This window comes from Taurulus bubalis (genome assembly GCF_910589615.1).
Source record: "Taurulus bubalis genome assembly, chromosome: 2".
In the NCBI taxonomy this organism is placed as follows: Eukaryota; Metazoa; Chordata; class Actinopteri; order Perciformes; family Cottidae; genus Taurulus; species Taurulus bubalis.
Window position 1 is genome coordinate 43,392,283 of NC_136590.1, and position 27,029 is coordinate 43,419,311.

General features: G+C 45.5%; 1 protein-coding gene across 1 annotated transcript in view; it reads left to right on the plus strand.

The window, feature by feature from the left end:
* Positions 1–26,228, plus strand: part of robo3 (roundabout, axon guidance receptor, homolog 3) — a gene marked incomplete at both ends in the record, with an annotated part of 142,964 nt that extends 116,736 nt beyond the window's left edge. The window contains 20 exons of the mRNA XM_079237934.1: positions 709–833; positions 2,451–2,622; positions 7,239–7,444; positions 13,104–13,185; positions 13,875–14,043; positions 15,922–16,088; positions 16,209–16,330; positions 16,977–17,193; positions 17,699–17,823; positions 18,310–18,502; positions 20,060–20,332; positions 20,487–20,526; positions 20,705–20,844; positions 21,600–21,890; positions 22,481–22,631; positions 23,845–24,063; positions 24,296–24,495; positions 24,702–24,809; positions 25,379–25,543; positions 26,062–26,228. Coding sequence (XP_079094060.1) covers positions 709–833; positions 2,451–2,622; positions 7,239–7,444; positions 13,104–13,185; positions 13,875–14,043; positions 15,922–16,088; positions 16,209–16,330; positions 16,977–17,193; positions 17,699–17,823; positions 18,310–18,502; positions 20,060–20,332; positions 20,487–20,526; positions 20,705–20,844; positions 21,600–21,890; positions 22,481–22,631; positions 23,845–24,063; positions 24,296–24,495; positions 24,702–24,809; positions 25,379–25,543; positions 26,062–26,228 — 3,332 coding nt within the window. The remainder of the gene's footprint in view (positions 1–708; positions 834–2,450; positions 2,623–7,238; positions 7,445–13,103; positions 13,186–13,874; positions 14,044–15,921; positions 16,089–16,208; positions 16,331–16,976; positions 17,194–17,698; positions 17,824–18,309; positions 18,503–20,059; positions 20,333–20,486; positions 20,527–20,704; positions 20,845–21,599; positions 21,891–22,480; positions 22,632–23,844; positions 24,064–24,295; positions 24,496–24,701; positions 24,810–25,378; positions 25,544–26,061) is intronic.
* Positions 26,229–27,029: the final 801 nt, after the last annotated feature.

Below are 27,029 nucleotides of genomic sequence, written 5' to 3' on the forward strand. Positions count from 1 at the left end.
CTGAAAGTGGAAGCAAGAAGCAAACGGCGCTCAGGCTTTCTATTGTCGCCTACGATATAATATAAAGTAGAGGGGAAGCTGAAAGCTTTATCAACGTCATGCATTTATTCATCAATCTTTTTTAATGTATTTTAGCCTTCACAGCCCCCTCTGTGCATGACGTGTGTGGCGGCCTCGATATTTGCTTTTCTGCTAAACCGGTGTGTTACTTAAGGGATTCTTTTTTTTTTTTTTTTTTTTCATAGCTTCAAAGCATCAGTAATGAATACATCTGTATATATGAACCCAGAGAGATGGGTTGATTAATTCACACGATTGTCACACAGGCTCATCCGATGTTAAAATGTCGAATCAAGAATAACTGGTTGACTGAATCCGTGGCCATGATGGATATTTAAACTGTGAGCAGCAGCTGACTTACACTGTTCTTAGAGAAATGTCCTCTTGACATTGTGGCCCTTAAATCCCAAAAAATAAATGTTTTGTGGCCTTAACTGTCAATGTTGGGGCAGTCAGGTGACCATCCACTGCCTGCTGGTCTGAGCGTGTGGGAGATAAAGAGACGCAGACTTGTCCTCACTGCAGGCCTGTCCCGGCTTAATGCACTCGATGTCGCCTCTGGCACGTTCTCACTCTATTAAGCCTCGCTCAGCCAGCGCGGAGACTTGGCTTCTGTTTAACCGTTTCTCTCCATCGTGTGCGTTGCAGTGCCCCCTCAGATCGTGGTCCGGCCACGGGACCAGATCACCGCCCCGAGTCGCACCGTAACCTTCCTCTGCGGCACCAAGGGAAACCCTCCGCCGGCCGTCTTCTGGCAAAAGGAAGGCAGCCAGGTAAGAGACTTGTTGTGACGGGTGTGGAGGTATATATATATATAGTTTTTTACTTCAAAATAAGAGAACACATTTTTCATCCGAAAATGATGTCTAATGTGCTAATTTTCATACATTTTCAGAACAGAAATCTTTCAGAAAACACTACATAAAAAAAATCAAATTACACCATGTTTTTAGTAATATCATTTTTTAGGCTATGAATGATATATATGAACAAGCCCCTCTGTAAAAACCTTCAGAATGTGGAAAGCAGATATCTGTACTTTTCGAGGTATTTCCAACCGGATGAATCCGAGTCGGATGAGTATGAAAGCAGCTTAAAACAAAGACAGGGACCCTGTGATGAACAGAGCATCCCATAATGTTCTGATGTTAGTCGCAGCTCCCTCTCATGCCTCTCTGGTACACGTGCTTTACAGAAAGCCTGCATCTCTGCTTCTCACTGTCATGTTCCTGACTCTCATCCTGAGCTTTTATCACTATGTACTTGTAGTGCCAGGGTGACTCACACACACACACCACCGCACATTTTCCCACAATCCACACAGGGTATTATTCACCAAAGTGTGAGTCTGCTCTGCTCAGGCCTGTATGTGTGTGTGTGGGTTTTGTGCATGCTTAAGTATGAGTGTGAGAAAGGCGAGAGTGTGATAAGCACTGCAGCCTGTTGGAATGCGCTGAAAGGCCCGACGAGAGGTGCGTGGGTGCCTGTAGCATGGCTCCCAGGTACAGATTAGAGGGAGGAGGCCTGGAGAATGTGTGTGGGAGAGAACAAGAGTGGAGGAGAGAGATAAAGAGGAGGAAGCGCGGAGGACGAGGAGGGGGGTAGCATGTTGGGATTGATAGAAATGCAGCGAGACCCCGTCGTTATTTACTAAATGAAAAGGGAGAAGATGAGGGATGCAGGTTGGAGGAAAACAACTCTGGGTGTCATTTCTTCTGGATGAAATAAATGAGTTACAGGCACTACACAAGCATTGGTTTTCTTTGTTTTTATTTATTGTTTTTAGCTCCGATATTTAGTTCTTCTGCAGGAAGCCAGCTCTGTGCTCTTGTTCCTCACTCCCTCGACACCGTGTCTCCTTTACGTGCGCTGGATTTTAATTCTAATTTTTCTGGGACTCCATTTAGTGCTTTTTTAGTGTTTCAGTTTGAGGACACTCATAGTCCCAAAAGGTTTTGAGGTTCGTCGTTTGAATGAAAGGTCAGAGTTCATCCATCTCTCCGTGGTCGGTCCCTTTCCTCGCTGCATTCAAACCATCCTCCTTGTCTTCGCCGCATTATTTCCGCGCGACCCAGAGCGTCTACTTTGTTTTGTTATTCATCCTTGAGCATTCGAGAGAGCCACATTTCTGAATTCCTATTATGCAAATTCAGATTCTTAATAAAGCTGCCATTGGAATAGCTAATGTCTGGCATTGAGGTCTGTGTTGTAGCTCGAGGGTTCAAGGCTTTTCTTTCAATACTCAGAAGCGCAAAAAACAGAAAGCCTATATGTGAAGCTGATTAAAAAAACTAATGAGATTCATTTTAAAGTGAATTCTACGCAATAAAGTGTGGACACGATCATGGAGAAGTGAGATGAAAAGACTAATCTCCCTCATGTTCTCTCAGATCCTGCTGTTCCCCATCCAGGAGCCGTCACAGTCGGGCCGATTCTCCGTGTCGCTGAGCGGCGAGCTCACCATCACCGACGTCCAGGTGGAGGACTCCGGATATTACATCTGCCAGGCCATCAGTGTGGCCGGCAGCATCCTCACCAAGGCCCTGCTGGAGGTGGAGAGCGGTGAGTGAAAACACACCAACCAAGATTACACGGATCAGTAATCAAAGTGCCGATCACATTAACCTTTTGGAAACCAACCTATTTTTAGGCCATTTCCTTGAAGATTGTATACCCAAACTAAAAAGGGTGTATCCCTGCAACCAGCAGGGCTATTTGAATAATGTTGGTGTTATAATAAAAGGTACACATGTGAGATTTTGTTAAGACGTGTACATATCAGTCGATATGTTACTGGTTAAGAGTAAATGAAGATGACACACAGAAAAAAATGTAAAGGTTTCAGGTCCGCCTAGACAAAAATCACTTTCAGGATGATTATTTCTTTGAAATGATGCAGCTGTAAGGTCCAACTCAAACCCAAATCATAACACAATATGTGAACATTCTCTAACCCAAATCATACACAATATGTGAACATTCTCTAACTCAAATCATAGCTCAATATGTGAACATTCACTAACCCAAATCATAGCACAATATGTGAACATTCTCTAACCCAAATCATAGCTCAATATGTGAACATTCTCTAACCCAAATCATAGCTCAATATGTGAACATTCACTAACCCAAATCATAGCACAATATGTGAACATTCACTAACCCAAATCATAGCACAATATGTGAACATTCTCTAACCCAAATCATAACACAATATGTGAATCACAATATTGAATCCACCTCCAAAAGAACCCTCTTAGCATGCGGTCTAGTCACAAATCCCGTCTGACAATGACAACAAAGTGTATTGTCTGGCATCTATTTGGCACATTATTTTCAGAGGTTTTTGGAAGACAGTCCTGCAATAGATGACACATAGATATGGACAGATTTGAGCATCTGAGTGAGACAAATATGTCTGTTAAAGGGCCGGCGTGGAGGGTTAGGCAGCATCTAGCAGTGGGTTAAAGGTTGCCTTTCTAGTTTGTCCATTCTGGGCTACTGTATACACAAACTGCTCGTTCTAAGATAACAAAATCACAGTGATTAATATCTTCATGTGATTATACACTAAAGAAAACATACTTATTTATATTATGTTCCATCTCTAAAATAAGAATATTCTGCCAGTCAGATTGCAGCTATCTTTACACACGAGTTTAACATTGAATGTTTTTTAAGCCAAAGGAAAAACAATATGAAACTCTCCTCTGTAAACTGGAGCAAGCTAAAAGAAAACATCTTCCCTAATCTTCAGATTTCATTTTTTTTTACCTGATTAATAACTTCTCCCAATCTGTTGATTAAACCCCGTGCAGCGATATAGATTCAGAAAGGCATCCTTCAAATCCGTCTCAAATTAAAATACCCTCCCCCAAATGAGCTAACAGCAGGAGTCCTTATCTGATGTAATCAAAAGGGACAACTGGTGATAGCTCTATGCAAATACCCCGGCTGCAGCATATGCCCACATGCAGCCCCACCCACACTCGGGGATTTTGTTCAGCTCTTTCTGCGCTAACTCCTGTGTTGACTCTTCACACTTTGGGTTTGGCTTCGAGCTAGCTGATGATATCGGAGCAGAATACCAATGAGGCCGGGCTCCCACGTCTGAAGGCAAATGTCACACGGCGGGCTGAGTGAAGTGCTCTATTTTTTCTCTCAGTCGTTGCGTCGCAGGAATAGAAAAGACACACTTTCCGTTGCAGTCTCCTCTCCGCTCCTCCAGACTGCAGCGTAGCTCCGCTCGTGGGAAACACTCGTACCACGTGTTTACATCGCAGGTTGACCCTGAAGACAGAAAGGCCTGCAGCGCAGCCTTATATGTGCATGCTTCTCTGTGGGGACTGGAAGCAGGCTTTCTCTGTAGGATACATATGCAGGGTTTACAAGTGTGTGTGTGTGTGTGTGTGTCTCCATTCCGCCGACGTGAAGCTCAGTGGTGCAGCTGGTGTAAACGGAGCTGACGGCTTTCATTTAATACGAGCGATCTCATCAGATTCTCTCTCCGTTGACTTTCGACCCGTTTTTAAGGAAAGTTTAGCGCACGGTTCAGTGGTCCGGTACCGAGATGTGATCCCAATCCCATTTCAGATGTAGGAGATGGAACTTGCAGTTGATGTTTTAAGTATTGTTTTGAAGTATGTACACTACCGTTCAAAAGTTTGCAGTCACCCAGACACATTTTCAGTTTCTTTGCAATTTCTCTCATGGAATAGCCTTCATTTCTATGAACAAGAACAGACTGGCGAGTTTCATATGAAAGTTCTCTTTTTCTGGCCATTTTGAGAGCATAATGGAACCCACAAATGTGATGCTCCAGATACTCAACTAGCTCAAAGGAAAGCCAGTTTTATAGCTTCTCTCACCAGCAGAACTGTTTTAAGTTGTGCTAACATAATTGCGCAAGGGTTTTCTAATCATCCATTAGTCTTCTACACAATGTACCATTACAACACTGGAGTGATAGTTGCTGGAAATGGGCCTCTATACACCTATGTAGATATGTCATTAAAAACCAGACGTTTCCACCTAGAATAGTCATTTACCACATTAACAATGTATAGTGTTTTTCTGATTAATTTCATGTTATCTTCATTGAAAAAAACTGTGCTTTTCTTTGAAAAATAAGGACATTTCTAAGTGACCCCAAACTTTTGAACGGTAGTGTACGTATTAAAGTCATGAATAGCTCATTCACGACATGATGCAGATGTGGCCAATCACAGAAGGTAAATGCATCAACATTCCTTCCCGTCATCGGTCTGTATGCAGAGCTGAAGCAGAGCCATGCTATGAATGTTCATGCCACATCACAGTGCAGGCAAACATAAATATTGATTCTGTTGACTTTATTACTGTATGTCTGTAAATAGGACTTCCAGGACAATGATAACAAAAACTGAGAAATGACCACAAACAACACATCAATCACATCATACAGGCGTAATCGTTAATCATGTAGTGGGTTTGAAGCAGAAGAATGGGAAATATGATAGGAATATAGAATAGGAAATATTTGAGTATTCAAACAACGACGCCATGCAGTTGTGAGAGTACTTTATGATGATTGATGGTCATTTCAGGCCAGTTAGAATATGAGTGCTGCAGTGTGATTGCAGTGTATTATCGTTGCGTCGAGAGGGACATTTGGGTGCTCTTGAGTTCACTTGCTAGTTTAAAAACATGGACAGACAGCACTCCCTCACACTGTGTGCTACACACTCTGTACATTGACATCTGGATCACAGCCCACATTCTGTCAGAACACTAGGAACGTAAGATAAAAGTCAGAGAAATCTGAGGCTCGGTTATGGCCTTCTATCCAGAGACTTTATGGAGGTGGTGGACATAGTGTGGCCACACCCATTGGTTTTATGGGCGACGGTTTTGAAGTGCCGTGTTTTGAACATCGTAATTTTGTGTTTTGGTCGTCGTCTTTGTTTTTTTAAAATCAGAAGTGACACCAAAGGGTGGAGTAAGACATTTTTTGGCAAACAAAATGTTACAATTAACTTTCATGAACTTAAACACAGTGAACGGGTTAACATTGTAAGAGGAAAACACTGCCAACTCCCAGACAACACCGTGGTAAAGACCTGCCAATCAACTTGAAGCCTCGCCCTGTTTGTCAGGAGAGAGAATGCATCTTTAACATATGAAGCATAGACTTCTATACAATCAGAGTAGTTGTCCCCTGGTGGTCAGGAGAGAGAATGCAGCTTTAACACATGAAGCATATACTTCTATACAACCAGAGGAGTGGCTCCCCTGATGGTGAGGAGAGAGAATGCAGCTTTACGACATGAAGCATATACTTCTATACAACCAGAGGAGTCGCTCCCCTGATGGTGAGGAGAGAGAATGCAGCTTTAACACATGAAGCATAGACTTCTATACAACCAGAGGAGTCGCCTCTTGATGGCGAGGAGAGAGAATGCAGCTTTAACACATGAAGCATATACTTCTATACAACCAGAGGAGTAGCTCCCCTGATGGTGAGGAGAGAGAATGCAGCTTTAAGACATGAAGCATATACTTCTATACAACCAGAGTAGTCGTCCCCTGGTGGTCAGGAGAGAGAATGCATCTTTAACATATGAAGCATAGACTTCTATCCAACCAGAGGAGATGCTCCCTGGTGGTCACTAGAGAGGGTGCAGCTTTAACATATGAAGCATATACTTCTATACAACCAGAGGAGACGCCCCCTGTTGGTCAGTAGATACAATGCAGCTTTAACATATTAAGCATATACTTCTATACAACCAGAGGAGTCGCCCCCTGATGGTGAGGAGAGAATGCAGCTTTAACACATGAAGCATATACTTCTATACAACCAGAGGAGTCGCTCCCCTGATGGTGAGGAGAGAGAATGCAGCTTTAAGACATGAAGCATATACTTCTATACAACCAGAGTAGTCGTCCCCTGGTGGTCACGAGAGAGAATGCATCTTTAACATATGAAGCATAGACTTCTATACAACCAGAGGAGATGCTCCCTGGTGGTCACTAGAGAGGATGCAGCTTTAACATATGAAGCATATACTTCTATACAACCAGAGGAGACGCCCCCTGTTGGTCAGTAGAGAGAATGCAGCTTTAACACATGAAGCATATACTTCTATACAATCAGAGGAGTATCTCAACCCATCGAACTTTGCTCTCTGTCCCTGCAGCGCCCTCGGACCGCCTCCCGCCCATCATCCGGCAGGGCCCAGCCAATCACACGTTAGCTCCTGGCGCCACCGCTCAGCTGCACTGCCACATCATGGGCAACCCCATCCCCAGCATCCAATGGGAGAAAGACGGCCAGAGGATCCTGGGAAACGACGGTCGAATCAGCTTGATGGAGAACGGCACCTTCCAAATCACCAACCTCCAGGTATTTGAATGAAAGACTTCCACTCCAACTGCTAACATGTAGTCACAGTAGAACAGGGAATGAAAAACTTTTTAATTGTTATTTTGCCTTTTTAAATGACCTTCAACGTGTTTAAATTCATTGTGTATTTTTTTTTTTACTGCTTCTCATTCCATCACAATTTCCAGGGAACTCATTAAAATGTATTCCTGATCTTCGCGTATTCCGATTTGCACATCAAACATCATGCAGTCCACGCAGGATAATCAAATTCCAAATCCCACGTGATAAAACACACTGTTTTAATTGCGGGGAATGCATCAGGACGTTTTTTTTTTTTTTTTTTGACTCAAATGATGAGTTTTTATGAGAGACAGAGAGGTGGGGAAAGTGGCAAAACCGCATCTGCGAGGCGCGATCACCATGATAATGAGCGCGCCGGGCCATTAGCAGTCGTTAGCATCGTCTTACTCCGCGCTAATGAAATCCATTCCGCCCAGAATTCCCTCCCGGGTATGAAGCAGCACCTGAGGTCACCGCAGCCTCTGCGCGACTCGGAGGAGGCTCGCACATTAATTGATTGTGGGTTCTCAATGATTAACGATCGCTGAGACTTGTAATTAAATCCTCAATACATCACTGGGAGTGAGGAGTGGATGAATGGGAGCGGGAGATAGAGATGGAGGAGGCTGAGTGAGAGGAGAGGAGAGAGGGAGGCGGAGTCGGGAGTCAGCCGCCCGAAGTGCATTCATGTCAGGCAGGAATAAAAAGCAGTGACGTGACAGCTGAGAGCACCAACTTGGAAGTGCTGGAGCTTTTGAAGCATGTTGAAGTTCTGTGTAGACTCTGGCTCTGTTTGATCTCAATCTACACAGTGAGCAGACATGCCCTCAGTGATGGCGGCGCGTTTGATTTTATTGTTCTACAGCAGACACAACAACACCTGGTATTTACGGCTTTGGATTTCACAGACGAGATCACAAACTGACTTGTCGAAATCAGCCGTTTATTTCATTCCAGAAACAAACAGCGCTTTAGTCGAGGGCTCGTCGGCGATGTCAGATGTCGGACGCCAGAGTTCATCACTGAGACGAAAACAGAATAAAACAGCTGTAATGACGTAATGGTGGCAGCGAACACGACTCTGGGCCTACAGCTGACTAAAGGCACAGCGCTTCTGTGAGCTAACATGCTCTCATTCTGACAACGCTAACAGGCTGATGTTAAGCAGCTGTATCGTCTGCCGTGTTTAACATCGTAGTTTAGCCTTAGCGCTAACGCTTGCTAATGAGCACTAAAAACTAGCTGGAGCTGATGGGAATGTCTAAATTGTTGCAGGTATTTGTTCATTAATCAAAGTTACCTGAAGACAACACTAGATACCATGGATGATTCTAAGTTTCTACAAGGGAATGCAACAAATAGTGGTGGAGACCTTTCTCTCAAAACCCCATATCGTGGCCTTCCTAAAATAATGGCAACTGAGGATAACATCCTCAGTTGAACAGATCATGCGATTCTACCCTAGTATAATGGCATAAAGTCAAAAGACAATGCGACTTAGGCATTTTACAAGCTTTTCAAAATTGCATTTTGAAGCTAGCATTTAAGCTAGCAAAATAGTTAGCATTTTTGCGAGCATTTTTGTCATTTTTGTAATCATAACATAATTTGACCGGTATTACAGTAAGCCTGTTGTGCAGTGTCTAGAGGCAGCTTGTGCACCACTATTACATTTGGTCATATATTTATATATATATATATATATATATATGTATTTTTAGGAAGGTATATGTATATGTGCACCTGCTGGTGTTGTTAGCTGAAAAGTCAACACATCATCTGGGCACCATGGATGTCTGGACCAAGTCCATCACAACTAGGATCCTACTTTCTTTCTTTTTTTATTCTATTTTTGAATCAGTTATTACAATATTGTACACACCGAGTGAATTGCTCAGTGCGTACAATATCAGTCAGACAATCAGGCACGTTTTAAACTGTGTGGAAGAGAAAAACAAGGATAGCCGCATTGTTCACATCCCTCACGGAGATCCCAGGTGTTAACGAATACGAGATTCATCAATTTAAATCTCTAAACATCTGTTTATGTCAGTTATTTCAAACCAAATCATTGAGCACAGTCTTCCTTCTAATAAAAATAAAACCCATTGAAACCTGAAATAATCAGTGTACAGAAGTGGACTTCATCGGGGCCCCTGGAGCGGGACAGATGGTGTGTTTGTTCCTCCTACCCTGGCAGTGAGGAGATGCCATTACCCTGGGATCTCTGCCAGACACTCACTACCACGGTCCCTCGCCGGTGCCAAGACGTCCTGGACAGACGGGAAGTGTGTGTGTGTGTGTGTGTCCTGGTGCTGGTGGGGTAAAGATGGTTCTCGCTGCCGTTCTGCTAAACGGTTGCCGTGGGCGTGGGCTACGAGGGTGGAGGTGTGTGTGTGTGTGTGTGTGTGTGTGGCAAAAGTACAAAAAACAGAGTAACCCAAACAAAGCCTGAAGAGTGTGTGCAGGACTACGCAGACAAAAGTAAAGCGATTACGGGGAGTAATCGCGTTACAGGAGGAAATCGAGTTCATGTGTTGACTTTAAATCCCAGTGCACGCGTGTTATAGCCGGTAATCGCATTTCCCTTCTGCGCCCGGCTAAAAAAAGGACCTGACATCATTATCAACCGTCTGTGCGCTGCGCTGTGCAGAAGGCTGGTTACCCGCCGCGAGTGGGTAGTTAGCAGGTGGTGGGCGAAGAAAAGGAAGCTCAGATCACTCAGTTTGGCTGATTTCTAGGACGTGTGGAAGCAGAAATACTCCAAAGATGGAGTCAAACTATAATAATGAGTAATATTCCCCTCTTTGAGTGCGGAGCTCCTCCCGCCCCGTTCTCTTCCTCATCCATTTTTCAGCAATCTGTTTTTTTCTGCGCAGCGCTCAGAGCTGCCGGGCTTGATTAATAGTCAGGTGTCCCGGCTGTTCACCCCACCCGCCCTCTCCACCGCTTCCCCATCCGCCGAATCAAACGCCACCATCTGGGGACCCGCTTTGTACCCCCTTCAGTCAGCCGGCCCACGGGTCAACTCAAGGTCAGGGCCTATAGAGAGAGAGTGAGGAGGAGGAGGAGGAGGAGCAGCGAGGGATGCTGGGTAGGATGGAGAGTCACCTGTCCCGCGTCCTGCAGGACGCTTTGACAAGCCACTTAGGCTTGAGTAATTCCTCTGTCAGTGTTACTGATGAGCCGGCCCTGGACGCAGCACACACACACACACACACACACACACACCGCTCAGCGAGGCATTAGTCATGATAGGCCGGCCTCGCACATCCTCTGCATAATGTATAAGGTTTTCAATGGGAGCAATACGGGCTGCGTTCAGCAGACTAAGTGAATACGGGGAGGCGCATTGTGTTTGCGGCGGACGGGGTTCTGCATGTAAATTGATGAACTACAGCCGGCTGAAACCTCTTACAGCAAAACGGAGGGAAAACTAATTAAAATTCCCCGTAACGCTCCCGCATAGAGTGCAACAGGAGAGCGATTTAGAGAGCCAGCAGTCGTCGCAGGTGCCGTTAACATTAAAATACAGTCGGTCCCCCCACTCTCTCGCCATGGGCAGTAAATGGAGCTCCGATTTATAATTTATCTGGTTTTACAGCTCCTCTCTCTGGAGCTTTTATTGTAAACAAACATGTTTTTTGTTTCCTCGCCACATTGTTTGAGTGCGTTTCATCGCTCGTAAAAACCTTTTTGCAAAGCCTCCATTTGTGATGTTTGGAAACCCGCCGCCTTGTTTCTTCTCCGCTGCTTGTTTTTCCTCGTGCACCGCTGCGTTTAATGGGGCATTAAGGCCACCGGCAGTTACTCATGCACGCCCGCCCTTTTGCGCTCGGCGGGAATGTTTGCGTTACAGTGTTGTGGTGTGAATGCGAGAGCTGGTGGATGATGCGAGGGCACACCCATCAAACAATGCGAGTGGTCAAAATTCCACAGGGATTTTTAGTAAATGAGGAAAGTTTAGTTCACATTCAGTGTCTCGCCCAAACACAAACCACTGTCCTTGAGGCCTGCCAGACATGTTGAATCCAACTCCTTTGCTCCGTTTCTTGGCGCTCCGTTTAGTTGGCATCACATTGGACACAAAAGGGTTATAGGTGGCGGCGTATTGTGGGATGATGAAATATTAGGTACATTTAAAAAAAGATCCTTTTATTCATCAGGCTAATTGTCAATCTTCTGCTGTCTTCTAAAACATTCTACATCTTTAAACGGCAACTTCGGTATGTTTTTTTTCCACAACTTTTTCCTCTTGTTTTTGTCTCTGAGTGACGAATGAGGACAACTATTGGGAGAGCGCTGCAGCCGCTAATCGGGGCATCTAGAAGGGCTTGTTTTGGCCCCCGACAGGCGCTCGCAGGAGACTTCTCGTCTCCGTCTGCAGCGCTCTCTCTCAGTGCTGCGCCAACTGTAAAAAGGTTGTCCGCATTAGTCACTTAAAACAGCCCAGGGTCAAAAAGACGTAGAAGTGTACCCTTTCAAAGAAGGATGAATTGGAAGCTGAGAGCGAAATGAAAAGAAGCCGACAGAGAGAGCGAGACACAAAGAAAGACCTGCAGCAGAGAAGCTAGAGCGACAGAAGTGTGTTCAGAGGCGCCGCTCCAGCGCACAGACCCCCAGCATCTCCTCTGTTGTACGCAATTTCACAGCCCGTGTAGCTGCTGGCTCGCCTCCCCAAAAAATGTGATAGTCACTTATGCACGTCCACACACACACACACACACACACACACCTCTCTTAATTACGTCTGCTCGTAGCATGTCCAGAATGCTAAGTAGCTGTTGAGTATAAAGACTGGCTCCTTCAGACACTTCTCGACCGCTAGCTGCTCATTAAAATTCTGTCCTTTGATCCCTCCTTTAACTCTCCTCCTCCGCCGTGTAGGAATCAGACGAGGAACATAAAAGCCACCAGCTTGACTTTAACTTCAAATAGGTCCACTGAGAATATTTCATTTATGAAAAAAATACAATAAAATGACTACTACATGACAGAGCGGCCAGAGTAAAAGCAGCTCATGAAAGCGGATGCTGTGTTAAGGGTCAGCGGATGAGAAACTAAATAATAGTTGATACCTAAGTGATGTTATTTGTGCTGTTCAATTTAAATAAGCGTAACCAATGTATGCCTGGATGCTGTATTTAAACTTTCATGTCAAGAAAGTCGCAGCTTGTTGCAAAACTGTTGAAGTATATCATCATTTATGAGACAGAAATCCACACAAAAGTCGTGCAAGGGGTCCATCCATATGGACTCGATATCTGTAGGAATGTGATTTCCACGCCTGCGGAGGCGAGAGGAGAGAATCGTGCTAGAAGAGGCCAAACGTGACGGCTGATGACAGCGCTGCAGTTGCACCTTGTTTAAACGCGTGAGGCAAGCTGCTCCTGACGGGTCGTTAAGAAGCCGTCTGACTCTGACGCGTAAAGACTCACCTGCTGGGTCTCAGCGCTCCGCTCTGCCGGCTTTCCCTCTGCTCAGTATGCTGGGAGCAAACGTTCTGCTTTGAGAGATATGACATTTAGTCTTGATCAGTGGGTAATGGGTTCATTAATGTAGCATCCGAGGCTCACGCTCACTCTAAACTAAGCACACACGTTTTCCCTGTTGCCAGGAAACGGACTCCGGGGTCTACACCTGCCTGGCATCCAGCTCCAGCGGAGAGACGAGCTGGAGCGGAGTGCTCACAGTCAAAGGTAAAGCGCCTCAGCGTGGTTTCAATGCATGCAAATGACTATATATATATATATATATATATCAAATTATTTGTACTTTATTTTATTAAACCATTTGCACAGCTGAAAATCACATCTGAATCTGATTGGCACGCTTCTATTTCGGCCCTATTTTTAATTTGGCTAGCTTGGGCACTGTGTAACACTTACTTATAGTTTGAAGTGACAGTTAGAGTGTAATTGTCAACGTGAGACTTTTCTTTAAACGGTCTGAGGATCCAACCTGCTGTTGCTGGGCAGACTGCACACATAAAATGTGGGAAAGTGTACGAATGTGAAGCATGATGACGGCTTTGTGAGGCTCTGCTCTCTATCTTCTCCACGAAGAAAGACTTCAAGCTGGAGAGATTTCATTAGTGGCATAAGTACTGTATTTGTATAGCAGCTCTCATACAAGACATGCGGCACAAAGTGCTTGAGGACAAAGAGAACGAGGCGGAATGAACATTAAAAAACAGGGAATTAAACGGAGTAACAAGCCGCTCTGATGACACAGAATGCCGTTATTTGACTATTAGCGCCGTGATGGTTAGTTACCGTCCAATAGTTGTTATGAGAAGCCAAAAGGCGAACGTTCAGTCAACGTGAGACTCCGCAGACGGTATAATGAGACGCTTCTTGTTGATGTTCCTCCTCCCCTCTCCCTCCAGAGAGCGCTGACCCGTCGGTGGCCCAGGCCACGGAGCCCTTCCAGCTGCCGGGCCCGCCGCACAAGCCCATCGTCACGGACGTGTCCAAGAACAGCGTCTCTCTGACCTGGCAACCCAACGCTCACGAGGGCGGCGCCGCCGTCACCGCCTACATCATCGAGGCCTTCAGGTGAAAAAAAACCTCCCACTTCACTGCCTCCTCCGCTCTCTCAGACAATACTTTGTCCCTCTGCTATATTTAACAGTCTTCTTCTCCTGAATATGTTAAATTCAACAATTTGAACATAAAAGCATTCCTTCTTGTCTGAACAGAAAACCTTTTTAATTTCGGGACACTCAAATATTTTCACTGACTTCCGGACTAATGCAATTCTTTCATGCTTTCCAGCTCTTTTAAAGAGAGCCGCGCTGCCACAGTTATTAATTAGTATTAGACCTTGAAAAGACAAAAAACAACTCAACAGAACAATTCCATGGGTTAAATGCACGAGGGGGAGAGCATGTCAGAGGACTCATCCGCACACTCGTGAGCCTGAATGCACCGCGGTAGAAAGTCCACCTTGGATTAATTAGATGGGGGGGGGGGGGGGGTAGATTTATCTGAGCAGGATGGGCGGAGGCCTCCAGATGAAGATAGACGGCGTTATGGGGGATACGTGTCCCTCCGACTCGGTTCGGAGGAGAACACCGGCGGAGCCTAATCAGATCCAGACGTCCACCGTGGCCCGTGGCAGCGCCGGAGCGTTTCCAAGTAACGCTCCCCGATTCTTTATAAAGCAGCTGGAGGGACCGCTGGGATGTGTGTGCAATAACACTGCTGGGCCTGAGGGGCCGAGGCTTGTTTGTGGGAGCACAGAGGTGTGTGTGTGTGTGTGTGAGATGTAATAGTGTTTATTTAATGTAAGATGGCAGACGTTGGGGCTGAGTTCATCTTGTCTTTTCTGCGTCCATCCAGGCAGTTCTTGCTGTTGTACTTTGTCCCACCACGCCTTAAATTACAGCCAGAATGTCTCTGCAGGCCCGGCGTGATGCGAGCGCATGTGTGTGTGCGTGTGTGTGTGTGTGTGTGTGTGTGTAAGGTGCAATAGTGTTTATTTAATGTAAGATGGCAGACGTTCCATTCTCCAGGTGGGACTGCGTTCATTGTGTCTTTTCTGGGTCCACGTCTTTGTGTGTGGACTCTCAACTCCTCCACAAAGTTAGCTTGAATGCAGCTTTCTCACACACACACACACACACACACAGGGATGCGTATTCATGTGTCGTTCTCTTTGGTCTGATTGTGCGGTTCAGCACAACTGAAGCTCCTTCACCACAAACCCCCACAGTGCCCTTGGGGGAATTCTGAAAGTGTCCAACAAATGGTCGGGGAGGCCTTTGTGACTGCCGCTCTGCCGAGGTGACGGAGCTTCACAGGGGAAGGGGGACGATGCCACGAGGCTAAGAACATGCCCTCCTTTCCCGCCGGCAGCTGCGGCTCCTTCCAGGCTCCATTACATTATTCATCAGGACGGCAAATTGCATCACTCGGAGATCTTCGAGTGACTTTGCTCCCTTCTGCTATTGTTTAGCAGATGAGGAATATGAGACTCGGCCAAAAATAGATGCGGCTATCGCCTGGAGATCTTCTCACGCTTTGGTTGAGTTGTGCGGCTGCACATCAAACCAGTCAGTGGTGGAATGTAACTGAAGGAGCCGTCCTCTGCTCGAGTGTGGTCCTTAAGTACACATGTCATGTACTTGTACCTTACTTGAGTAATAATAGCCTAATGGCCTTTTGCAATCGTGAACCTGGAACGCTGACACATTCGTTTAATATCTGTTTGCCTTCTGCTGGACAGATATGGAAATGTGCACTGGTATTAAGCAGAAGTAATTTAAGGTACCTTTCCTATATATATTTTATTAAACAAACTAAACGTACTTATGTTATTGATCTTACAGCCAGCAGCAGAGCTCATGCCAGGCAGAATGAAAGTTGAGGTCACAGATCACATTTAATATCATATTGCCTTTTTCTTTTCTTTCTCCTCTTGTCCTTTCACAGCCAATCAGCAGGCAGCACGTGGCAGACGGTCGCCGACATGGTCAGGATGGAAACGCACACCATCACCGGCCTCCTCCCCAACACCATCTACCTGTTCATCGTCCGGGCCGTCAACGCCTACGGCCTGAGTGACCCGAGCCCCATCTCCGAGCCCGTCAGGACCCAAGGTCAGTCTCTCTCGGGACATCCAGGAACGCCGCCGCCGGGTCGTGTGTGTGTGTGTGTGTGTGCGCCAATGCATCGGCGGCAGCCCACTGAGCAGAATGTGTGTGTGTGTGTCCACTCAGATGTGAGTCCTACGGGTCAGGGAGTGGATCACAGGCAAGTGCAGAGGGAGCTGGGAGAGGTGGCCGTCCAGCTGCAGGAGCCCGCCACGCTGACAACCGCCTCCATCCGAGTGTCCTGGACGGTGAGTGGTCTGTGTTTTAGGGCGCGGTAGAGGGTTCAGTTTGAGTTCTCCACCTCTCCTCAGGGTTCTTACGGTCAGGGAATTTTAAAATGGTTATTTCCAGGCCTGGAAGTCCCAAACGTTTTTGGAAAAGTCATGTAAATGTGTTACATTCATGTTGTTCATTTACGCTGAGTTTGAAATAATGAATATGCTTTTAAAAGAAAGACGCTCAAAATATAAGCAGGCGTACATACAGGCATCTATATAAATGTTTATTCATTCATTTGTGTCATTCAAGGTTTACTGTATGCTTTTTAATTTGCATTGTTAGTGTAGCCCTTTAAGCCCTAACCCCTAATCCTATTTATTGTTTGAGTTGTGTTTAGAGGTTGTACATCGGGATTATATATTATTGTAGCCCTGATTTTTATGTTTAATTTGATACCTAACATGTTTGTTTTTTTGGGGGGGAGGGATTTATACAATGGTTTTTTTTCTTGATTTTCCTGATATAATAGGGCTCAATTAAATATGACATTTTCTCACTTTTTCACAGATTTCACAAAATGTTTGGTCATGGAAATTTGGTTTAAAGTCATGGAAATCCATTGGTCAGAATGTGTGTGAACCCTGTCTCCTCTCTCTCACCCTTTTTCCTTTCTAGGTTGACCGTCAGTCTCAGTACGTGCAGGGCTACCGTCTCTTCTACCGACCCAGCGGTGGATCCTGGCTCCTGCAGGACATCAACTCCCCCTCGGAGCGCGTCACCGTCCTCACCAGCCTGCTCAAAGGAACCGAGTACGAGATGAAGATCCGTCCCTATTTCGACGAATTCCAGGGAAAGGACAGCCGGACGTTACTGGTCCGAACCCCGGAAGAGGGTAATGAATCTGGTGACTTCTGAGATTCACAGAAAACCCCTCTGTGTTAATAAACGGCTGTTCATTAGCCTGTCTGGCACCGCATGAATCTCACTCACGTTATCTCCTTTCAGGGTTAATTTTAGATCCTCCGCAATTTTGGGTTCATTTATATTGATCCCAGATTTTTATTAAACTCAGCTTCTTTCTCCACACTGTGATTTTTGCAGCCCGAGGTTTTCAGCACTTTGATACGACTTTTTTTTGCCAGCAGCACTTATAGACTTTTGGATCGACCTGCCTTAACTTAGTCTGGCACAAAAAAAAAAACATGATTAAATGATCAAAAGATAAAACCTTATTCTCTCTCCTGCTACAGCTCACTTTCATGTTTCTCGACTTGTGTTTTTATATCTCGTCGCTTTTACTGCCTTTTGAAATCGAGTGTTGTACTCGCGTGTCATCATACTCACCATAAGTATGTTTCTGTAATGACATGAATGTTGCCCCCCTCCACCTCTCACAGTCCCCAGTGCCCCACCCAGAGCTGTCGCAGTGGTAACAGTGAAGCTAAGCAACAGCTCCAGCATCAGCGTCTCCTGGGAGCCTCCGCCCAGCGAGATGCAGAACGGCGTCATCCAGGAGTACAGGGTAAACACCGCAGAAACACGCATTCGTTATCATCATTCGGAAAATTGTTACGAATGATGAGGCTTCCTTTATTCAATCTGCAGCAGTCCCAAGGGTTAATGGAGGATTCTGAACAGACACAAGATGACCTTAATATTAAGTTCATTCAGGTTACATGCAGAGCTAAAAAAAAAAAAACACATTTCAAAGGGAAAGAAAAATCCTCAAGCTGTGTTTTTCAGGACTTCAAACGTAGAGGCTAACTGCACTGGTTAGTGGTCAAGTTCAGTGTGTACTGTACATTTAACACGGCGAGTATCCGGCTGATCAAAGTGATGAAATATTGCAGCCTGTAGTCGGCTATTTCGTCAGTGAGCGATAATGCTAACGCGCTCTCGACCGAGCACCGGAGACTGATAAGAGACTGCGTTTGTTCACAAAGCCAAACCAGAGGCCCCGAAATGAACGGCCTACTGAATCCCATGCCATCTCTGTGAACCCCACCAGGTGTGGTGTGTGGGCGGCGGCGGCGGCGGCGGCGGCAACCAGACGCGCTACTTCATCAACAGGACGGTGGACGGGAACACGCTGTCCGCGGCGCTGAAGGGCCTGATGCCCGGCGTGCTCTACCAGGTGGAGGTGGCGGCGGTGACCAGCGCCGGCGTCGGAACCCGCAGTCAGCCGGTGTCTGTCATCATCAGTGAGTCCACAGTGACACAAACAGATGTAGACATGTGAGCGGGACAGAATGCAGGTTCTGTTCGAGGGGGAAATCAATTCATTTAAAAATAATGTCAGCTTTAGTTTCTGTTTTATAGTTGTAGTCTTGCTAGCGGTGCCCAATAGATGTTCCTTGTGGTTGATCGATCCAAGTGAATCCTAGAATCCTACGTACAAATGTTCAATTTAAGGAGAAGCTAGAAGTATGGACTACTTCTCCCAATTCTTCCAAAAAATTATAAAAAATGAATGTATTAATTAATTATTAAAGTAGTTGATAAATGTATTGATTCAGAGGAAACAGTTCAAATGAAAAGGGTAATAAGAATAGCTAATAGATATCTTTATATCGATGCATTTTCTGTTTGAATGCGTAAATTAGGAAATATCATTTTGAAATATAAAACACAATATGTTGAATGTCTAAAATTCCAAACAACAATACAAAGGGAATATCCTGAAATCCAGAAAAAAACAAGAAATTGCCATAGTCACTCCTAATGACAATAATTATTTAATATGTAAAAGGGTTAAAATCACAGTTATATTACACATGTGTTTTAATACTAAATTAACTGCTTTTGAAATTCTGTAATTGGTATTTGACCAGATCTGCGTTGACTAGGACGAGATATGGATAGAAAAGGATCACATCTGTATAGAATAAAACCAGATCTGGGTATATTAAAGTGCCTTAAAGCTGCATTCTCTCTACTGACTCCTCTGGTTGTATAGAAGTCTATATAAATGACTCTACTTGATTTATTCCCTCAGTAAACATGAGTTTATGTCTCAATCTCTAGTTGCAAGTCTTCTTCAATACAGCATGATGTTCATTTAGTAAATTATGGTCATTTAGAGTCAAACAGACCATAAAGCAGGGGATGCTTTAGGGGCGGGGCTACAAGGTGATTGACAGGTCAACACCACGACGTGTGTTTTCACTTCATGAAAGTTAATTGTAACATTCTCGTTGCCCAAAAATGTCTTGTTCACCTTCTTGTGTCACTTCTGGTTGCCAAAATATAAGATGGCAGCAGCCAAAATGCTTCAAATCCGTAGTCCACAAGCCAATGGGTGTCGTCATGGTTACTACGCCCACTTCTTAGATACAGTCTATGGCCTATCACTGGAAAATATCAAAATATCATCATCAGATCAAAATGATAATCCGACTGGAGAATTCATGACGTTGTCAGCTGCACTTAGTGCTAGTTAGCAAATGTTAGCATGCTAATATGCTAATTTTAGATTAGGAATTAGGTACATTATTTACCTGCTTAAAATCATCATGTTAGCGTTGCCATTTTGATGTTGATGTCATTTAGCTGCCGTGACTTTCCTCTCTTTCGATACTTTGTCAACGGTTTTCAACTGATTCATGCATCATAATGGTACATCACATGGTCAGCTTTTTATTGGATGCTCTGTCTGGCTCTAAATACAATGAAGCCAGACATGAAAAACAACAGATCCACAACACAACAACTCCCTCATGATGTTGTCTTCTTTTCACCCTCCCATGTCCTTCCCCCAGAGCTGCCAGATGAACAGCCCTCCGTGCCAGGCGGCGGCGGCGGCGGCGGCGGCGGCGGCGGCGGCTCCGGCTCCTCCAGCGGCGGCGGCGAGGAGAGCAGCGTGAGTCTGGCCGAGCAGATCACAGACGTGGTCAAGCAGCCGGCGTTCATCGCGGGCATCGGCGGAGCCTGCTGGGTCATCCTCATGGGCTTCAGCGTCTGGATCTACTGCCGGCGCAAGAAGAGGAAGGAGCTGAGCCACTACACCGCCTCCTTCGCCTACACACCAGCAGGTCAGGAGGAGAGATTCACGCTGTCGATGACTCGGTGTCTGCTGCAGGAAAAATGACATTCAATAAAAGTGAAATGATATTAAGTCTGGTCTTAACTGAACAAAAAGAGTTTACCCTTCTCCTCACTCTGTCGTTCTCTCTTTGTCTCCTGCAGTTGGTTTCCCTCATGGAGAGGGACCAGTACTCAATGGAAGGTAATTCAATTATATCCGGCTGTGTATCTGTAATTTGTTTAAGTTCACAGTAATTAATAGAAATGAATGAGTAAATGTTTCTATCCAGCCTTTTATTTGCTGCATCTGCATGCAGACAGTCCTTTCTGTTGCACTGTGTCCAAACGCGCCTTCAATTACAGCCAGAATGTCTCTGTAGGCCCGGCGTGCTGGGAGGCAACATGGGCAACTACCCGTGGCTGGCCGACTCTTGGCCCACCACCAACCTGGTGCACAGCGGCAAAGAGGCAGTCAACTGCTGCACCAGCAACCACGACACGGCTGAGCGATACTACAACGGTAACTGGAGACGGTTCACGAACGTCTGTTTTATGTAGAATGAACCTATATAGGTCTTTTTTTAGAAATGTATTTAAACTGTGTAAAACATTACAATAATCATGCACAAATATATTGATGCTACACATCAAATTAAACAAGAGAACCTGGGCTACAATAATTAGTCAGCCATTTCAACACAACTAAAATAATTATTAAAATAAAATAGTTATAATTTTGTCACGAGTCAGCCCACTCTGCATATTTCCGGAACTAGCATCCCGTAGCTTGGTGCTATCAGAAGAAACCAAATGGCAAAAAAGCAAGACAATTCCACACAGATTCCAAATCTATTCACCAAATCCCTCTGCTGCAAAGCATCACCGAGATATGAACCAAAGAACACAGCAACATAAATCTCTGAGTCAGCAAATTTTGGATTTTTTTTTTGAGAAAATAGCAAATAAAAGAAAAAATGCATTTCCCTCAGTAAATCCCCACTATTACAAGTTTATTGAACACCATAAGTAATATACAAGTGAAATATAAGGTTTGCTACATGAAAAAATTTAAATGTCACAGATGCGAGAAAATAGGTTGCCTTTATTATAAGACCAGAATTATTCAAATAGCCCTTGTGGTTGCAGAGATGCACCCTTTTTAGTTTGGGTATGCTATTTCGAGCTAAATCCTAAAAAAAATGCCATAGAGCTTAACGGGTTCAGTTAAAGCGTCGTTAGCAAGAAACGCTAACCGCGACCTCTGGCCCCGTGCAGACGCAGGAATCTCCAACTACCTGAACCAGACGGAGAAGTACAGCATGGGCGGCTCCACCGAGGGGCCCATCTACAGCACCATCGACGCCGCCAACGAAGACCCGCACAGCTTCGCCTACGGCCAGCACGCCTCCACCGCTCCCTACGCCTCCACCTCCATCATGCCCTTCACCAACCAGATGCAGGCGCCGGCCCACGGCGGCGGCGGCGAGCAGCAGCAGGAGGACGGACACTGGATCGGCCCCCCGGGGATGACCGGAGCGCAGTACGCCCAGCCGGACCGCTGCAATGGTGAGGAGGGCACCGGGTTCAGTACCAGCAGGCGGGGCTTGTTTTAGAAGAAATGCATTGTGGGAGCTCAAAGGCCTTTTTTTTCTTCTTTTTAGCTGTTGAAATGTTATTAAGGTATGTTATTTTCACATTTATCTATGATTATTTGTTTTAATTTGAGCTGAAATGATGTGGAAGTAATTTGATATTGAAGTAATTATTCAAGATAAATACCAACAATTATCTATAATTCCAGCTCAATGTGACTTCTTTAGTTTTATGTGATATTAAACTGAATATTTAAAAGTTTTGGATCACTGGTCATATTTCAATATCATGATACGAGAATAGATTTTTGATTTTGTCGATATCGTATGTTGGCATATGTATAGTACTGATGATTATTTATCAGAAATATCGTAATGAACATTTTGTGAAAGCGCCAATATTCAAACCTACAATTTCAATATTAAGATATTTGGTCAAAGATATTGTGATATTTGATTTGATTCCATCAAAAGGTCGAGAAAAATGAGCTCAGTGTATAAAGTAGCCGACCTCATATCCTTGACTTGTTTTTACTGTATTATGTATTATATGTGTTTCTACAGGTAGTAAACCCAAGCAGAAGGCGATGGGGAAGGCCGTCAAGACCCCGTCTCTGACCTGGATGGAGCCGCTGCCCGCCCCTCCCCCCGCCGGAGAGCTGGAACATTGTGAGCCGGACGACCAGCCCCCCGAGCACGAGGACATGGACATAGGGTGAGTCACACACACACACACACACACACACACACACACACACACACACACATCTCTATAAATTAGTATCACACTGCGTCGCCATCATTTAGACTTAGCGTCAGCTCCAGCAGGCGCATCGCGTATCGAACCCAACGCGGCTCTTTCGCCTCCGGCTTTATCAACTCAATTACCTCGGCTTCCTTTCAGTGATTAAGCGGTTTTCTCTACGCAGTTCGCTGTGCTCCTTCCTTTCCAGTCGCTCTCTGCGGCCACAGAGCAAACTATCATGAAGCCGACGGCGAGGCCCTGCAGAGAACGTGGACTGTGTCATCGCTGTGACGCCGCTCTTTGTTTATGTACAGGGTTCTTACGGTCATGGAAAACCTGGAAAAGTCATGGAATTTTAAAATGGTTATTTCCAGGCCTGGAAGAGTCCTTGAAAAAAAAATGAAATGCCAAAGGTTTTGGAAAAGTCATGGAAATGTGTTATATTCATGTGTTCATGCCGTTAATTTACGTTGAGTTTGAAATAATCAATACGTTCAAAATATAAGCAGGCATACGCTCTATCTATACATGTTTATTCTTTTAATCAAACTATTGTCTCTCATCCATTTGTGTCATTTAACCACATAAGCACCATGCGCCTATTATTTTGACTAAATAATAGGTCCTGTTCGCATCACGTTTCTAAAACCACGTCATTTTAAGTCCCAGCATGCACCTTTCAGACAATCTTTTGGCATAAAATAAGTAATTTTTCCATTTTTTTTAACCGAACGACACAGTTTTATGACCAGCATTCCTTCGTAACACCCCAAGGCTTTGTTATTTGTTTCAGATTTGGATTCTTTAGGTCCTAATCTTTCCAAAAAGGTGTGTTATTAGTAGGTGGGATGTTGTTACGGCCCTGAACCGTGGAGTTGGAAAAACTTGGGACCGCTCAAGGAGGCATTTTTGGGGAATCTTGCTCATATCATGCTGGATGTTCATAGTTATGTTATAAAATAAATATCATTTTTCCCCACAAATAAATTATATAAAATAACACAAGTATTAGAACTAATTTGGGGTTCATACGACTACTTTGGATTTCTCATTGTTAGTTTAAATACTGCATTTTCTCACTTTTTCATGTTTACACCGAGATTTCACAAAATGTTTTGTCATGAAAATTTGGTTTAAAGTCATGTAAAATCCATTGGTCAAAATGTGTGTGAACCCTGCGTAGCTCTGACGAGGAGTGGTGCCCGCCCCTCCCGGAGAGGACCTACCTGATGGACGGCAGCGAGGCGGGACCCTGTCCCCCGCAGAGGAACACCGCCTCCTCCCCGGCCACCTCCTACAGCCACCAGTCCACCGCCACGCTCACGCCGTCGCCCCACGAGGAGAGCCGAGCGCCCCACGACCTCCCCCGCCACAACCACGCCGACGGCCAGCAGCTCTCGCGGTACGTCCACCGGCACGCCATGATTGTTATTAGCCAAATGGCTAATCCCATGACCAGATGTTAAATCCCCCATTTAAATAACAATGATGCAGATGAACTCGAATCGGGAGAAGTCGGCCAAACGGAGGGTGAAAATAACACACGCAGTTTATTCTGTCACTCTGAACCACAGCTTTACCTCCCCTGGTGTGTTCCTCTCCCTCCAGTAACACGTTGCCCTCCCTCCCCATAGCAGAAGGTTACCCTGCGGTCCAGTGCCAGTTCCCCAGGCGCCGAGCCCGCTGCTCACCCAGTCCAACCCAAACCTCTCCGGCCAACAGCATCACGGCTCATCGGAGGTTGGCACGCTGCAGTGCCAGAGTCCCGCCCATCACTGCCTCCCCGGCCAGGGGCCGGCTCTGAATGAAGACGGCACCAGCGCGACTACACCCGGTAAAGAGGCTGACACACACACACACACACACACACACACACATGCGCGCGGCACAGTGGCAAACAAGATCACGAGAGCTGAACATTCATGTACGCATTCACCCAACTGTGTTGACCCACTAATCCATATGCATAGAATACATCCAATGCTCTGCTGAGTGTGGAGGTCTCTGACTGTTCCCCTCCCCCTCCCCGTCTTCACACAGTGCACAGCCGCTCATCCCCAGCAGATGCGTCAACGCCTCCCAACCAAAAATCCCGTGTGAAAAAAAAGGTGTCGAAGACTTCGGCGTACAGAAGAGATGCGCAAGGAGGTGAGTGGGTTCAGATCCCATCGCCTCAGGGATATGGGGAACAGTAACGCCTCCATTGTTGGCTTTTCCACATATTCAGTATGTGTTATTGAACATATGGGAAAAAAGAGTTGAGGAGTAAAGTTGCTGGGCTTATTTTTCTTTACTATTCATTGCTCTTTTGTCAGTGAGTGAATAAATAATAGCCCGGCACGTACACCGTGTGAGTGAATCCCTACAGCTGTGAGGCCAGAGTTCCTGCTTCTATGCATGGCTTTGACGAGGGTTATACACACTGCCCTCACCGAAACTGGAAATCTAAAGTATCTAAAGGAGCTCTGCGTTGTGAATCCAGGAACCAATTAAAGTGCACAAAAAAAACAAAACATCAGTGGTAAAAATGTTTTCTGAAGGAAGGAAGCGCCAGTACTCGTCTCTCCAGTTCTCTCAGTGATGCACATGATTAAAACAAAAAGATCTGTTTTTAAAGCAACGTCAGACCTGACACTAAAATTAGCATCAATGCATCGACTAGAAAAGGCAACGGAAACTCTTCTGTTGGTTTCATCGCTCCACTTCTCTCTGCTCAGACTTGCCCCCTCCTCCGGAGCCGCCCCCAGCGGAGGACAGGTTGCGGGGCCCCCAGGGGCCCGTGGAGGCCGGCAGCTCGGTGAACGGCGCCCTGTCCTCCCTGGAGAGGAGCGAATACAGCAGCAGCCACCAGCGGAAAGGCTCGGGACAAAGACACACCGACAGTAAGGCAGAGCGTAGCATTCCTGTCGTCATTCTGTTTTTAAAGAAGATGGTTGAGCACAGAAAGGGCGGGAATCCAAGATGGGAGGAAAAAGACTAAAAAGGTGTCCGGTGTTGTAACCAGGCTCGGGTGTTCAGCGTGGACCACGTTCCTGCTGATCCAGTAGAGGAAAAACACGAGTTGTGTCACATGTATAACATGCAGCTGGGCTCATCAGTTGGTGGCCATAAATACAAAACACACAAGCTGTGGGTTAGAAAGTCCAGAAAGCCTGCAGCAAGAGAAAATAAGAGACATTTGGGCCTTTTCCTTCTTATATAAAACAGTTATAGCTAATAACCATGCACGATGTCAGCATTAAATATGGAAGGAATTCACAGCGGGTGTCTTACCTCGAGCAGCTTTAAACTGTGGTTCCTCCGGCAGATATACTGTATATATTAACCATACTGTATATATATATATATGGCTGCACTGCCTCACAGACTAAAAGCCCTCTCTGTCACCCCGCCTCCTCAGATGAGGAGATGGTGCCGTACGGCAGCAAGGCCGTATACCTCTCCAGGAGTCAGATGTCCAGTAACTGCTCCACCACAGGAAGCTCCTCGTCCAGAGGCTCCACGGGCTCCAGGGGGCTGAACTCGGCCCGCAAACACAGCGAGGTAGGATCCGGCAACGCTAAATGACTTCATAATTTCCCTCCCAGTTTTTATGCAAGAGAAATAAAAAAAATAAAAAAAACCTCTTTTCACCTCAAACGTTTTTTGAATAATTGATGCTTTCAGATATTCATGAGCGCGGGAAGAAAGACTCTTCCTGCCACGGAGAGGTTCATGTGGTTTAGTTTTATCTACACGTCATTACTTGCGCTCCATAAAACACACATAATCTTATACGTGCATGCGCATATAAAGAGCTTCCACATTTCCTTGTTGCCCACACACACACACACACACACACACACACACACACACACACACACACACACGTACAGATCTACCATTACGTCTACTCAGGATGGGCTTTACAGTAAGAAGCGCTGCTCTCTGGGGTGCAGAGCTCTTTTAAAGGCAGCCCCCTGCAGGCGCCCTCGCCTCTTTCATGGCAGAACGAGCTGTGACAGCCGCATGCCAAGCTCCGCGGGTATCTTGGTGCTGGCGGTGGACGGGTCCCTCTACATTACTGTAGGTAGGCCGATAAAAGCATAGGAAGGGGTGTAAATCAGGGCTCGGCAGAAGCCGGGCTCCACCGGTAGAAGCGTCCTCGTGGGAGACTCCATGGCCTCCATTTAAGATTTTCCATTTCAGGTTTTCCAATTGTCTTTTTAACAGTTGCCATTCATTGTGTATAATGTATGCAATATTAATTCAACATCCACTTTTCATTTTAATTTTAAACATTTATTCACAGCTGGATTATCCATCGTTGTATTTGTTAATTTGTGTAGCAATATCACGCTTTGCTCCAAGTAAAAGTCCTGCTGATCC